General features: G+C 45.6%; 1 protein-coding gene across 1 annotated transcript in view; it reads left to right on the top strand.

The window, feature by feature from the left end:
• The first annotated feature begins 8,980 nt into the window (after positions 1-8,980).
• The window catches only part of LOC119400204 (uncharacterized), a 31,223-nt gene continuing 25,831 nt past the window's right edge, over positions 8,981-14,372 (top strand). The window contains exon 1 of the mRNA XM_037667207.2: positions 8,981-9,046. Within this exon, the coding sequence (XP_037523135.1) occupies positions 9,035-9,046 (12 nt within the window). The 5' untranslated portion in view covers positions 8,981-9,034. The remainder of the gene's footprint in view (positions 9,047-14,372) is intronic.

Here is a 14,372-nt window from a genome sequence, read left to right as displayed (position 1 = left end):
ATCGCATTCTCCTGATTTTTAAGGATTTCGGACACATTTCTTGAAATACCCGGTATATATTGGGTATTTTGTATGTAACTGCATGTTTATGTGTGTAGACACGTATATATATATATATATATATATATATATATATATATATATATATATATATATATATATATATATATATATATATATATATAATATATATATATATATATACTATATATATGTGTATATATGTATATATATACGTGTATGTATAATTTTCCTTTTCTAGGAGCAAATGGTAGTGCTCTGTGTGTGTATGTTTTTTTCTTTTTTTTCTTTCGGCGCTTGTTTAAATGCAGACCAATATTATTCAATACATACATAGAACTGTAGTTTTTTTTATGTGCCTCGCTGCAGTTACCTGTACGGGAGTGGGAACTTCGTCAAGCGGATTGTCGCTTTTATTCCCGCCCCCTCCATCATTATTTTTTGTACTGATATGGCAAATAAACATTATTATTATTATATGCAGGGTCTCCTGCAGTTGAGTCGGGCCAAGATTTAAAAAAAGAACATGCGCTTTGAGGAAGTTGTACCTGCTTTATATTAGAGGTAGTCGTCTGTATTTACAACCTGTATTTTTATTACTAAGTATTAATTGAATAAATTACCTTTATTTAGTCAACTTTTTCAATCTTGCTTGAATCGGTAAAAACATTACCTTTACGTAGTATTAGAAGCAGGAAGCTTCGGCAAGTTTGTAAGACATCATGGAACAACATAGGCGACCTGAAATAACCAAATAACCTCATCATCAAGCATTCATTTCGTGCTGAAATCTGCCTCGTTGTTTCTTTTTTTTTTTTTTGAGAAAAAAAACAAGAGCACGTGATACACGTCAAATATGAAATATATATGTTAAAATATGTACGTTGCGAGCGATGCCAGTGCACGAGGCAGTGAGTAGGACGAAGCTCAACAGATAGGCCGCTGAAATGCTGAGTACCGTGATTGACAAGTTGCGTAAAGATGATCAAGTTACATTGCACCTGCCTGCGTAAAGTGCTTTCAGCGCCTCGTACCACGTATGTACATAGTGTTCTCGTGAACATTTAAAAGGGCGTTCTCTTTTAATTGGCTAGTAACTCTGCCGGTAATTATAGCTGCAGCGTGCAAGTCGTACATTAAATTAGATTAAAAAGCGACAGCGCTGGTATACCAATGAAAGTGAATTCACCGAAAATTGCTTGATGTAACTATTTGAATTCTAACAAAAAAAAAAGACTTTTTTTATTTTCGCGCATTTGTCTGCTTTATACCTTTCGTATTTCAAGCCCACCCTACGGTAATACGCTCGGGCGAATGCAGACATCGAAGTTAATAAATGAAATTAAATTAAGATAGTTAAATATTTAGTACGCTACAGAGAAAAACTAACTATTCGACATGGTGTAAGCTCCCTATACCTTTTGCGGCAGCAATTATTCAGCATTTACAATAGTATAAGGCTAATGACAATCACGCTTTAATAACCAAATGCTTATTTTAAACTATGAAACACCTGGACTGGCTCTGGTTTGTGCCTCCTGTTCATGATTACTTGCCCGCGGTGGTCTAGTCGTTATGGTGCTTGACTGCTGACCCGAAGGTCGATGGATCGAATCCCGGTCGCGGCGGCCGCATTTCGATGGGGGTGAGGTGCTGTAGGCCCGTGTGCTTAGGTTTAGGTGCACGTTAAAGAACCCCAGATGGTCGAAATTTCCGCAGCCCTCCACTACGGCGTCTCTCATAATCATAGCTTCCTTTTGGGACGTAAAACCCCCGCAATTATTATTACTGTTCATGTTTACATGAACATGAACGTGACCACAAACCGCGATATCCCCAACGTATGTTTTGTTTCACATTATGCTTTAGGCGTAACCACTGTTTTACTGGGAACTGCCTATTCTAAACCCCTCTGTTGCCCTGCACAGCACGATGATACTAATCTTCGCCGAAATCAGTTATCTGTCCCCTTTAAGACTTTTTCCGCGTAATGCTCTCGTCTATAGAAAGTAAGTGTTGTTAGTTTAAATAAAATTTTACTTCGATTCATTAATGTACGATTCTCCCCTTGCTATACCGTGAAACTACCGGAAACTCGGAAAACTCTCAATGAAGTGCCCACCCCTTTCCCACCCCCGTCAGTTCCTCTTTCTTCACACCGCAGCATCCCGTGGTTAGACTGAATGCGGCAAGCCCAAACCAAGTGCAGCACCAGACAGACTTCCTCTTCTTACCATTGCTAATTTTTTTTTTTACAGAGGATGTTTACAGGCTTACTCTAAGGGTAACTTTATGGTAATACTCACACCGTGACGTTTCCGTTGTATACACGGAGGGTCAGGGTTTTTCATCGCTTAACGAACAGTTTCCTGCCAGTGAACGTGCGAACTTGGTCCTCAGGTTTCGAATTGAAGAGGAGAAAAAGTGAGTATGCACAGCTTGAGAAGTAGCATTCATTATGCGATTTACCTCACGTTTCATCCTTCTTAGTAATGGTAATTTCGTGGCTAGTCTTTTTTTATGTACTTCTTTGTTTAGGCAAAATATTTATTAACTGCAGTGTGGCTAATCAAGCACGTGGGTAGGGAGAGAGAAAGAGAGAGAGAGAAAGAAAGAAGAAGCGTTTATTAAAATTTAGGTTGTTTGTGGTCATGGTGGGTGGCGCCCCTCTTCCGGGGCCCCACTGGTGGCTACTGCGGCCAGTTATTTAGGAAACAACAACAACAACAACGACAACAACTTTTGGTGTACACGAAATTTTCATGATGAGCCAGCAAGGGAACAGAGAGAGAGGGGGGGGGGGATTTATTAGAAGTAAGCAGAGAGGTCGGCCTGAGCGTGCGCGCTCTAGCCTGCTACTCTGCACGGGGGAAAAGCGAAAGGAAGAAAAAGAGTAGTGAAGATGATGGTGGGAGCAGGAAGAGGTGATGCGCGTGTACAATAACCATGTAACGCAGTGGCTTTCTTAAAGTCTAGTGTCCAGTCCAGCACTCTTCAGAAAGTCTACAAATGTCCTTGTAGCTATTGCTGATACTGTCTGGTCGGACATTGTGGACAATGGGCTAGTTTCACTGAGAGTTTTCACACCGATGTCTGTCAACGTTGAAGCCAGCGTCTTCCGTTTGGACACGTATAGGGGGCAGTCGCACAATAGATGCGTTAAAGTATCACCCCCTTGGCAGCGCTCACAGTTAGGGCCGAGAAAACGGTGCATTATATCACTAGAAGAAAGATATCTCGGCGAGGACCGCAACCGAAGTCAGACATATGACATTTTCAGCAAGCATCACCCTTTCTTTTTGTTTTTGTCAGATTAGCCATTTGTAGCCGGTTTTAAAAAGATATCGATGATGTCAAATTTCAACTAGTTATTCACTTGTGACGTCACGCTCATCCACGGAAAGGTATTCTTCTGAGCATACTCCGAGCCTCATGCGGAGTTTAGGAACTTTTGATCGTGAGAACTCCGGTTAAACCCAAACGGGGCTGCTAGACGTCACACCACACATGTTCATTCGGAGGCAAACGAATCCTTCCACATCCGCAACCTGTTTGCGTCCGCCCCGGCTGCTCGATGTGCGATACTATCGCGTCGTTTGTAAGGCCAGCCCTGGTTTTCCAACTCGCATTCATCCTGCTGGTGCTGCGCTTGAACCTTGAACTTCAAAATAGGAAGCTCTCGTCCGGACACTCAAAGATTTGCACTGCTGTCCGGCAATGCCATCGCGTTGGTATTGGGACGAACGCGATATACAACAGTGGAAACTTCTGAGAGGGTCTTGAAGGGGAAATGAAGAACGAAACGTCGTTGGAAAAGTTTGCTCTCGAAGCCAGGATATCCGTAGGAATATGCCGGCCGGAGGTCCTTTCCAAAAATAAGACATTGTATATCGATTAAATGGTTATGGCAACAGGTCTAGTAACTATTCTAACGTAGGAGACAATGACTTAATTCAAGAAAGCGCGTGTTAACAATTAACGAAAGAAGGCAATTTAAGTTTGGGCTCGTTTTTCTTTGTTAGACACAACCTTGGTGAGAGCTACCGTATTTATTCGAATCTTAGCCTATGTTCTTTTTTTTTCGAAAAAACGATGGGCGAAAGTGGGGGGGGGGGGGGGGGCTTAGATTCGAGTACAATGATAAAGCTTTTTTTTCTTCTGGCCTTGCGAATTTCGGGGGTTGGCTTAGAATCGGGGCCGGCCTAGATGCGAGTAAACACGGTAACAGGCAATCAAGCCAAGGAATGTATAGGGGACGTTATTTGTAGTAATTATAATATAAGTGTGAAGAAATTAAAGTGTACGGGAAGAGAACTTGCCGCCAGCATGGATCGAACCTGCAACCTTCGAAAACGCGTCCGAAAACGCGTCCTACGGGGGCGGTCGTCCTCAGTATTATCACTTGTTAACAATAGTAGGGGTATTGTCCGAGGGTCTCGTTTTTCTGTATTATACACAACTAATGAAACCGACCGTTGTAGCTCGAATGGTATAGAGGATCGGACGAGTAGTTCGAAGGTTGTGGGTTCGGATCCCACCAACGGAAAGGGTGACTTTTCGTCCACATTAATTTCTTTCAGTTTAAGTGATAATCATGGCAACACAGTTAAGAAACCACAAATAACGTCCCCTATGCTTTCCCTGGCTTAATTGTCTTTCACTTTGATTACTTGTTATCAATGTGATATAAGGTTTGCGCGCTGCTGCTTTTAGCGTTACCCAGTCATTTATGTAATGCTGCGGCCCTGAGGATAAATGAAACCAGATGAAACGCTTAGCCCGAGTTCCGGAGTTCGATTACGAGAAGCGACGTCCACATACCCACGTACACAGGGCACTCGCAGAGCCCCGGTATGTGTCGATGACACGTGCGTCCACTTGTCGTTTCTTTGTCGTTTTATTTCTTTAAACCTTGTCGTTTTTTAGTCCAATAACTGTTATGCGAAGCGCATTTCAACATAGGTGTGTCGATGGGTCGTTCATTCTCCCCGTCGAAGAGCCATCGTCTATCGAGGGAGGAAGTGCCTTTGTTGGGAGGTATTTGGCAACGGTCCGCATCTTTCCGAATGTTATGAGAACGCGCGGCTCAGACGCACTTGTCCACTAGTCTGACAGTCTGCATATCCTGTACCGATTAAAATGTAAAATTAACGACATTGGCATTCAGCCGGAATTTGACTTTGTCTTCACTATATAGGAGCCGACTTGGCATCGACACCACCGGTCCATGCTTGCATAACGTCTGACCCCTTGCTATAGTCGTGTATGGGCTATGCGAATGGCATGTTAAGCAAAACATTGCGGGGATTGGTGAGCTGGCAACATACGCAATGCGTGGCTTTGTGTTATCACTGCCCCATAGGGATTACAGCATATCCTCGCATACTTCCTTCTGCTTATCGTTTCCTTGTTCGAGATTATGAATATCGCTTCAAGAAAGGTTGGCACACCATTTGAGGCTTATCTTATCCTCATTCAATGATCCCTATCTGGCTTGCGTGCACTTCCATCATTTTAAGGCAGAGCGACCGGTTAACATCCAGGTCACCAAAGGATGCATGCGCGTTAGCAGCGTCACATGGCCCTTTTGACAGGAAAAGTAGCGAGTGCGGAGTTTTGAACAAGCTGACATGCAAGCAAGACTCGGCGATAATTGTTTAGGGCTACGAAATGTAGGAAACAATAAAAAACATTATTTTCAATTTTTCACATCGAAGCTGGTAAAGCTTGAGGTAAAACGTACGACCGGAAAAAAGCTATCATCGTCATAAAAGAGTATGTGCCACAGCAGAAATTGGATAAATCCCGCTACTCACCACGGGTCCACTAAAAATGAAGATGGCAACAGTTAGACCGAGAAATGGCGGCGAAGCGACGGCGGCCAGCCGAAGACCCCGAGTACGTACAACGTGAGAATACTAGGGAACGGGAAAGGCAACGGCGGCTGCTAGAGGACCCCGAAGCGATGGAAGCTCTACGCCAACGACGACGTGCGTGTAGATCTATGAGAGGTGCGAACGCTCGGTTTCAGCGCGAGTTTCTGTCAGTGTGGACATGCGTGTCGTGTCTATGACTTCCTGTGGTTTAACTCGAACGTCTCTGCGCTGAGAATCAACGTAGAAACAACCTACCGTCACGTAGCTATAGCCTAGCAACAACATAGAAGCAGCCTAGCATCACCTCTTTATTTAGAATGTAGTCTCACAAAAAGTTGAAGAACTAAAAGTAGGCGACCTTGCCACCATGTCACGAACGTCTGTAGACCTTCATGTAACAGTAGTAGGCAGGGGCTTAGCCCCAAATGTTTTTCGGGTGGGTAGGGGTGGCATCATACTTTGTGTATGTTCGTTGTTCGTGCATGCGTATGCGTTTGTATGTGTATGTGTTGTACACATGCAAAATTTCAAAATTCCGGGGCGGGGGGGGGGACTCACCCCCCCCAAGCCACCTGGTTACGCCAGTTGTAGTATCAGTAGTAGTAGTAGCAGTAGTAGTAGTAGTAGTTGTAGTAGTATCAGTAGTAGTATCAGCAGTAGTAGTTGTAGTAGCAGTAGTGCTAGTATATAGTAGTATGTGTAGGAGGAGGACCGGCCGCGGTAGTCTAGTGGTTATTGTGTTCGACTGCCGAGCCGATGGTCCCGGGATCGAATGCCGATCGTGGTGGCCGCATTTCGTTGGAGGCGACATGCTAGAGGCTCGTGTGCTTAGATTTATGTGCACGTTAAAGAAGCCCAGGGGGTCGAAATTTCCGGATAGCCCTCCACTACGCCATCCCGCATAATCATATCGTGTTTTTGGGACGCAAGCAATTATATATATCTTAGCAACAGCTGCAATAACGGTAGTAGTAGTAACAGCAGCAATAGAAGTAGCAATAGCAGGAGGAGGACAGTTTCGGTATTAGCACAACACACGTGCGCAAAGGCACCATCGCACCTCGGTATAACAGACTAACGGCCCACCACGCGCGGGCTCCTCTCTACCAAGTGCGCGGTCAAGGCTTCGAGAATGACCGAAACGGAAATTCCTCGATTCGTTTTCGTTGCGTTTTCTTCCCGTCTCGCTCGGCGTGTCGCATTGGCACGTGTCACATAATCGGGTTTATCTCTAGCTTAAGCCCCATTTTGGTATTCTCGCCGTCGCGCTGTGGTCGTACCCCGTCCTTCCCTACGTCCCCGTCCTTGCAAGTCTAATTATAGAAGTCCGCCAGCAGCCACGTTGAGAACACGTACGTGTTAGCTATAAAGATCGCATTTGCGGCCGGTGGGAACATTTAAAGAAACAGTATCAGTAAAGCGGATTTCGAACGCTTTCGCTCTTGCGATTTCGAATAGAATGACGTTGGTAGTCCCATAACAGATTTGATCTGTGTCTGAGTCATCACTTAGCGGTGACTCGTATTTGGGAGCTTACGTGACAGGCATGTGGAACAAGGGACGTTACATATCAACGTAGCAAATTTTGTTTACACCGGCCGGTGGTATACCGTTTGACTCACTACTTAGCTCTTTCTGAAAAATTGGTTTAATTGTTTATCTCGTAACGAAAATAGAAAACGCGAGAGGTTCTGACGTATAACGAGATATGACAAGTCCGGTGACGTAACCCCAGCAGCGCGTCATCAGGTTTGTTGTTCCGGCTACGTAAGGTACGCAAGGACTTTACAGAAAAAAAAAAAAAAAAACTTGTCGCCAATTTTCTTATAATAATTTTTGAGGTTTTACATTTTAAAACCACGATATCATTATCAGGCACGCCGTGGTGGAGGGCTCCGGAAGTTCCGACCTCCTGGGGTTCTTTAACGAATTAGTTATCCTAAATATAAGGAAGCGGGCCTCCTGCATGTCGCCTCCATCAAAATGCGGCCACTGCAGCCGGGATTCGAACCCGCAACCTTCGGGTCAGCAGTCAAGCACCCGTAATCACAAGGCCGCCGAGGCGGGTAGGTTGTCAATTTACATGGAGTAACCGTGTCGTTTGTGTACCGTCGTTCTAACCTTTCGTCTGCGTCCATTGATTAAACTTATGTCGCCTTATGCAGCAACTTAATTCAGTCAAAACCTCACATCGACCTTTCCTGGCATTTTGATTTTGGCCCTTAGTTGTCAAACGGCCCGAAGTCAGAAGTTTAAGAAATTACGCTCGTCAGTCTTTATGAACTGCCATCATCACTAACTTAATCGACAGACAGCACCGCGAGCATGCAGAGTAATCCAACTCTTGACCCTTATACTTGACCTCTCGCGTTACGTAGGTCATCCCCTGGCCACGCATCGTCGCTTCATCGCAGACAACTTTACTTTCAACTTCAATACCTTCGCGTTCGGCAGACAGGGTCATAAAAACCTGTCTCATCCTTCGAACGCCGGAGGTAGCTCCCACGGGCCCGCGTCATCCCACACTTCAGCGGCCCTCAAAACGAAACAAAAATTTAAAAAGAGACACAAAACCTCAAAACTGCGGAGTCACTGTCTTGTCAAGCTCCTCTTTTCTTGAACCCCTATGAACCCATCACGCAATCTTCGTTCACTTTGCTATTTTGTTTATCTCAGTTACAGCGTTTTTTTGTTTTTTTTTTTACCTAGCTGGGCTACGTGCTCGCAAGTCAGAGCGAGACAAGAAGCCAGTGACCTTAGACGACGACCGCGTGCAGGTTTGTCCGGTTGCGTCGCTCCCCGCCTCCCCATGACGACGAAATAATCAAAACATCGGCGCAAACACCAGCGTCCCCTTCCTGAGGGCCTCAACAAAACTGGATGACCAGAACGCATCCGCCGGATAGAAGGCCCCAGCGACAAACCAAAGTCATCCTCCGCTACACTGTGGTTGGCAGCGACGAAGGAACTCCTGCGGCGTCACGTAGTCTCGGCCGTAAACTTCCGTTGACTTTCCCGTCTTCGCTTTGAAATTCCGAGTGAGTCAGCGTCGCCTTCGAGTGACTCTCCCACCACTTCGACCCCCTTCAACACCACTGAAGACACTGAAGACCTGCGACCTCAATATTACACCCACGATGCACTCTCCGGTAAGCCTCCCATCCGTTGCATCCCAAACAGTTCTTTTCTTCTCACCTCGGGTTCGAGAAGGTCAGGGTCACGAGGGCTTGCACCTTTCATTTGCAACAGAGCCACCCACCGCTCAGACACTGTCATATTTTGAGCTCATTTCAAATACGGTACGCGACGTTTAGCTTTCTTTTAATAGAAGACAGTGCCAGTCGGAGTCAACACAACGTAGCTTTCTCTTCCTTTTGTTTTTTTTTTCTTGACAGTTCTGTACAAAGCAATTCCTCTCCTGTTCAAAGAACAGCTGGCCTCGGCATTAAGTTCGCGTCTTTGGAGTTCAAGGCCGGGATGTCCGCATCAGGCCCATAAACTTTCATTACCCCGCCTTGCCCTGGTTTCAGCCGATTCCGAATACTCTGTGGGACATGGCACTTATTATATATTTCACAAGACCGTGCGATGGGAGTCGATATATCGCCTGTTTTAAAGATAAGGTTTTAAGGTGGTCTCGCACGCTTGCGTCATCAGTGACGCCTCTAAGGTTCACGGTCTCGGAGAGTCGCGTCTGGCTGTTGCGAGGTAGCCACCGCCGCAACCCGTTCCTTATCAACTGCACGTTAACAATGCTGACTTTGTTGCGAAGCGAATGGGAGGAGAACTCTCCTTTTATTTTTCCATGACGTTGTATACTGTAGTGATGCTATCTGTCCTGATTGCATGCGCAGTGTACACATTCATGCCCCTGCGCAGACGTTGTTGAGCCTTGATCTACATGACTTTATTGATTTCTTTTTTCTTTTGCAATTTCGAGGTCAGATCGTGCCAATCCTTCGGGTGCTCGTTCAAGGCTGTTGATTGACACCGCCCGTCGGTTATGACTTTCTGGTTGCCCTTGACACTGAGGCTGACGTAATGAAGACCTGGCTTTCTAGAACAGGCTTTTGCAAGAAGCATTATGGCAATTCTCTCTTAAGATAGGCACATCGGTTTCTCCGCGGCTACGTGACCTCACGCGCGTGATGTCCCTGCCGGGCCACTCGGGTTTAGAATTGGATCGTTGACATAATTGCCATATTCGGGCGTGTGCGCATTTTAACGCGATAGTGTTAAAGAGCTCGTTTCTCAGAAATTTTGGTGTCGGCGTCGTCGGTTGTGAGTGAAAAATTGGCGTTACCCGTGAGCGAAAATTCTAGATGGGTGCAAATAAATAAATAATTTAAAAAATCTTCGGTCCGACTTGAGAATCGAACTTAGGCCTGCTGCATGGCAAGCAGGTATTCTACCACAGAGCTACGCTAGTTTTTTTTTTTATTGCCTGCTTTTGACATATAACAAAGACAAAAGGAACGCTATTTACAATACAAACACTGGCTGCGCAAAAAGGGAGAGGGATCGACAGGAAAAAAAAAGGGAAGTGCTATAATGGGACTAATGAGGACACTCTAAACCTCCTTCATTTGTAAAAGAAGCCCTACACGATCTAACCAATCGGGAACATCTTCAAAAAGTTTTATCTCCTTCAACAAAATTGGTTACGCTTTCTTTGAAGTATTGACGCGCCGGACGGGCGTCCACATCAGCGTGCCGTATATGACCATCCTGCACTTCCATATGCTGTGGAGTGTATGGTGGATGGCCCGGGAACCCAGAACTTTTAGGGGCGAAGCTCCTTAAGGCGGCACCCGTTCGTCCCTCGTCGTGCTCGTAGTAGTGAGTAACAAGTCTTACCCTTTGACCTCCAAGGTGGTGCCGGTGGGAGATTTCTCCTGTGCGTTGTTGAACAATAAAAAATTCGCAGCGTGCGCGTTAACTAAAAGCCGAATTCTTCTGTCTCTGTAGAAGTGTAAGTGTTAGCTAAAAGCCGACTTCTTCTGTCTCTCATTCCCATTAGCAGCCATTGTTTACCTCCAAGGTAGTGCCTGGCGAGATTTCTCCTGTGCGTGATTAAACAATAAAAATTTTGTTCAAAACGCCGTTGATTGATGAAATAAACCAACGAAAGACGCCAGATGTTTTGTAAAAACAAAACGAAAGAACGCCAGATGTTTCTAAAGCAAAACGAAAAAGACGCCAGCTGCTTAACGAAAGACGCAAGGTGTTTTCTAAAGCAATGGTTTTCTAAACAATGAAAATTCACAGCGTACATGTAAAATTAAAGTGAGCTGCAAGTCGTCATAACTCATCGAACCTTTAGTATAAACGCGCCCGATCTCACGTCGGTGATGATGTACTGGGCAGAATTCACGGAAGATTCACGGTTTACCGATGAACCTCCGCAGCTTCGCCCACTCATCATCATTCACTCCGTGGATATGCTGTGATTTTTTTGCTAATATCCCTTTCGTTAACAAGCCCGTGAAATATCTCGGGGCGCCCTTACATCACTACTAGGACAGTGATCCATACTGACAGGAACAGGCTGCTGAGTTGCCTGATAGGACGAACAAATGGAATGGGTGGAAAGGGTCAATATTTTCTAGAGCAACTGTCTGTAACTTATTTTGGGTCAGTGAGATTTGGTATGGGCTTCAGGTTCTTCGCTGTTCGAGAATTAACATCCAAAAATTTCACCGTGTTCTTACAGTGTTCGTGTGGGGGTCAACTTGGGAAAGGACAAGTCGGACTAATTTGTTCTTGCGAGTTAGAAATGGGTGGCTGGGATTGACACACCTCGTTTTGTGCCAGATTGTCAATCGCTTTCTGCCCTTACGCAATGTACAGGACCCTTTTCTGCGCACTGTGTGCCAGCTTCGCTTGTGCAAACGGAGGCCGAACATTGTTGTATTTGCGAAATATTTGCCTGGAAGCTTACATGGATTTCTAAAAGTAGTAGTTTTAGCTACTAATTTTTTGTCCGCTCGCTTTTCGCTCGATTATCTTTCCACTGTGGCACGGAAGAAATCGTACAAAGGCCTTTGTGACGTTTTACCACCTGCACCGCTGTATAGAACCATGTACCCTGGGGGTCGATGGAGAAATATAATAAAAAGGGTCAAAAGAATGATGATACCTGCAGGAATGAAAACATTATTCTTTGAACTACATTCAGGTACAATTGCAGTCAAACCCTGGCTGGAGGAAAAAGGCATGTTTGTGCCATGGGAAGCCGATTGCTTAATATGCAGAAAAGTAGAAACGATAGACCATATATATGTTCCTCGACTGCTGGGATGCCGTGCTTTTATGGGACGTACTGCAGCGTACCATCAAAAAAGATTTCCCCTTAGACCCCCCTGGAATTCGGTATCTCTCTGTCGAAAGTGATGACGGGACACCGTTCGATCTAATAATGTTGATCACAGAGCTACGCCAGTGCTTTAAACTGCGGTCGTAAAAAAAAACGATATAAGAATGTCATGTAGTGAGAGGATTCTGCCACGCATATAATATTGCGTGGCAGAATCGTAAAATCGCGCCAGGTGTCAAAACATGTGAATTGCGCAATGACTGGCCGTTTTATAGGTGCCCACCCATCAGAAAGTATGCAGCTGCGTAGGTGTGCGCGGTACCTTACGGACGCGTAGCGGGTACTTGGCTAATTTGCAAAAGGAAAAAGAATTAGGGCGTAGTGGGCACTTCGCAACTTTATTTCCAGTAGGCATTCTAGGATAGTCTGAAACGGCTCATTTTACTCGCACAAAGCGTTCCTTTCCTTGGGGCGCGGTTGAAGGCGATGCACACGGGGCCCAGTTACGCTATCGCGTTCTACTCTTGAAGGCGAAGCTCAAGCGTCCTCCAAGTTTTTATGACGTGTGAACATTGCTGTCGCGCGGACAATCATATCGTAGTACCGGGATTAGGAATTAGAATGTCCATTCATATGTAAGTTTGTTAATGTTTTGTGGTTATTGACGACTTCACGATGCAAACTATTATGTAAGAGAAGTAACCGGAGCCACACATTTAGGCATAAACCTCTCCTTAAACACATTTGACAAAAAAAAAAAAAGTTGTGTGTTGTTCCCTTTGCTGTGCCTCGCAGTAGAAGTTGTGAGAATGTGTAATACTGTCTGCGAAATAGTTAACGTCGACTCCGTGAAAGAACTACCTGAGCTCATTAGACGTAGCCTAAGCCTTCTAATCTCACCGACCTTCAGCTTGTATGTCACAGTCGAATGACAGAGGATCATTTGGGATGACGCAATTATGAAATTAATGGGTACCCTCAGGAAAGTTTCGTTTTAGGCTTCTCAGATGCGTGTAAAGAATATCCATGCAAGGCTTCTCTCTTGCACATAGGCCTAAATAATGAACTTATTCATGGAATCTAACGAGCAGTGTTCAACCACACTTTATGTACGTTTTTGCGATTGTTCGTATGTCCGCGTGTGTACATGTGTACATGCAACACTTAAAAATTTCGGGGTGGCGGGGAAGCTTGAACCCTCCACGCCCCCAAAACCGCCACCCTGGCTACACCAGTGGTTTACAGCAGGGGTCTCAAGCAGGGGCGTAGGCAGAAATTTTTTTAGGGGGGGGGGGGGGCACCTCCTTGATCTGTAGTGGGGACGAGCAGGCAGATGTGGTCGAGTGTCATTTTCTGCTCTGTATGCTATGGCAAAAAAAAAATTTCGGGAGGGGGGGGGGGGGGGGGCACGGGCCCGGTGTGCCCTAACGTGGCTACGCCCCTGGTCTCAAGCACGCGGCCGGCGGCTTCACAAAGAATAAAATCGTTGTGACTTTACTAAATGGTACTCGTATTATGTACTCGCCTATTGCGATTGATAACGTTTTGTTCGGGTAAGCTCCAGAGACGGTACTGGTCTTAAACATTTCTTTTCTTCTTTTTTTTTTTTGGTTCGTGAGCACCCCATGCGGTCACCATGTGTTGAAACATAACCGTGGAACAAAACCTCCATATTTCATAATCGGCGTCCATATTTTAGTCGCTGTGGAGATCGGTATCGATGTGTTTCTCGATGCCTGACGCCAAATCCCCTTCAGAAATTATCAACATGTGAGATATGAGAAAAGCGTTCTTTAAAATGACAGCGTTAGGTGAAATTTTGTTAACCCCCCCCCCCCCCCTTCAACCTTCTGCAGTGTCCCGGCCCTCGCCGGGGACTAAGTTTCGTGAATGCGGCCCGCTAGCCGAGGTAAGTTTGAGACCCCTGGTTTACAGCGTCCGCCGCCGCGCACAACCATGATGGATTCTTCAGGCATTCGAGTTAAGACACGTATACTACTTGTGACGCGCGGCGCGAGTCGTTAAAAACGCCGCACGTACGGCAAGGCACGATTTGTTTTTCCGGCGATGCAATCTTAGAAAAGGCCTCGTCCTTGAAGTCGTGCGGACGTTCACCGGCCGCATCTCTCTTCTCGATGCCTCACCTACCAGGGCCGTGC

Source organism: Rhipicephalus sanguineus, chromosome 7 (assembly GCF_013339695.2).
Source record: "Rhipicephalus sanguineus isolate Rsan-2018 chromosome 7, BIME_Rsan_1.4, whole genome shotgun sequence".
Taxonomy (NCBI): domain Eukaryota; kingdom Metazoa; phylum Arthropoda; class Arachnida; order Ixodida; family Ixodidae; genus Rhipicephalus; species Rhipicephalus sanguineus.
Note: the sequence above shows the minus strand (reverse complement) of the source record. Positions and strands in the feature narration are given on the sequence as shown.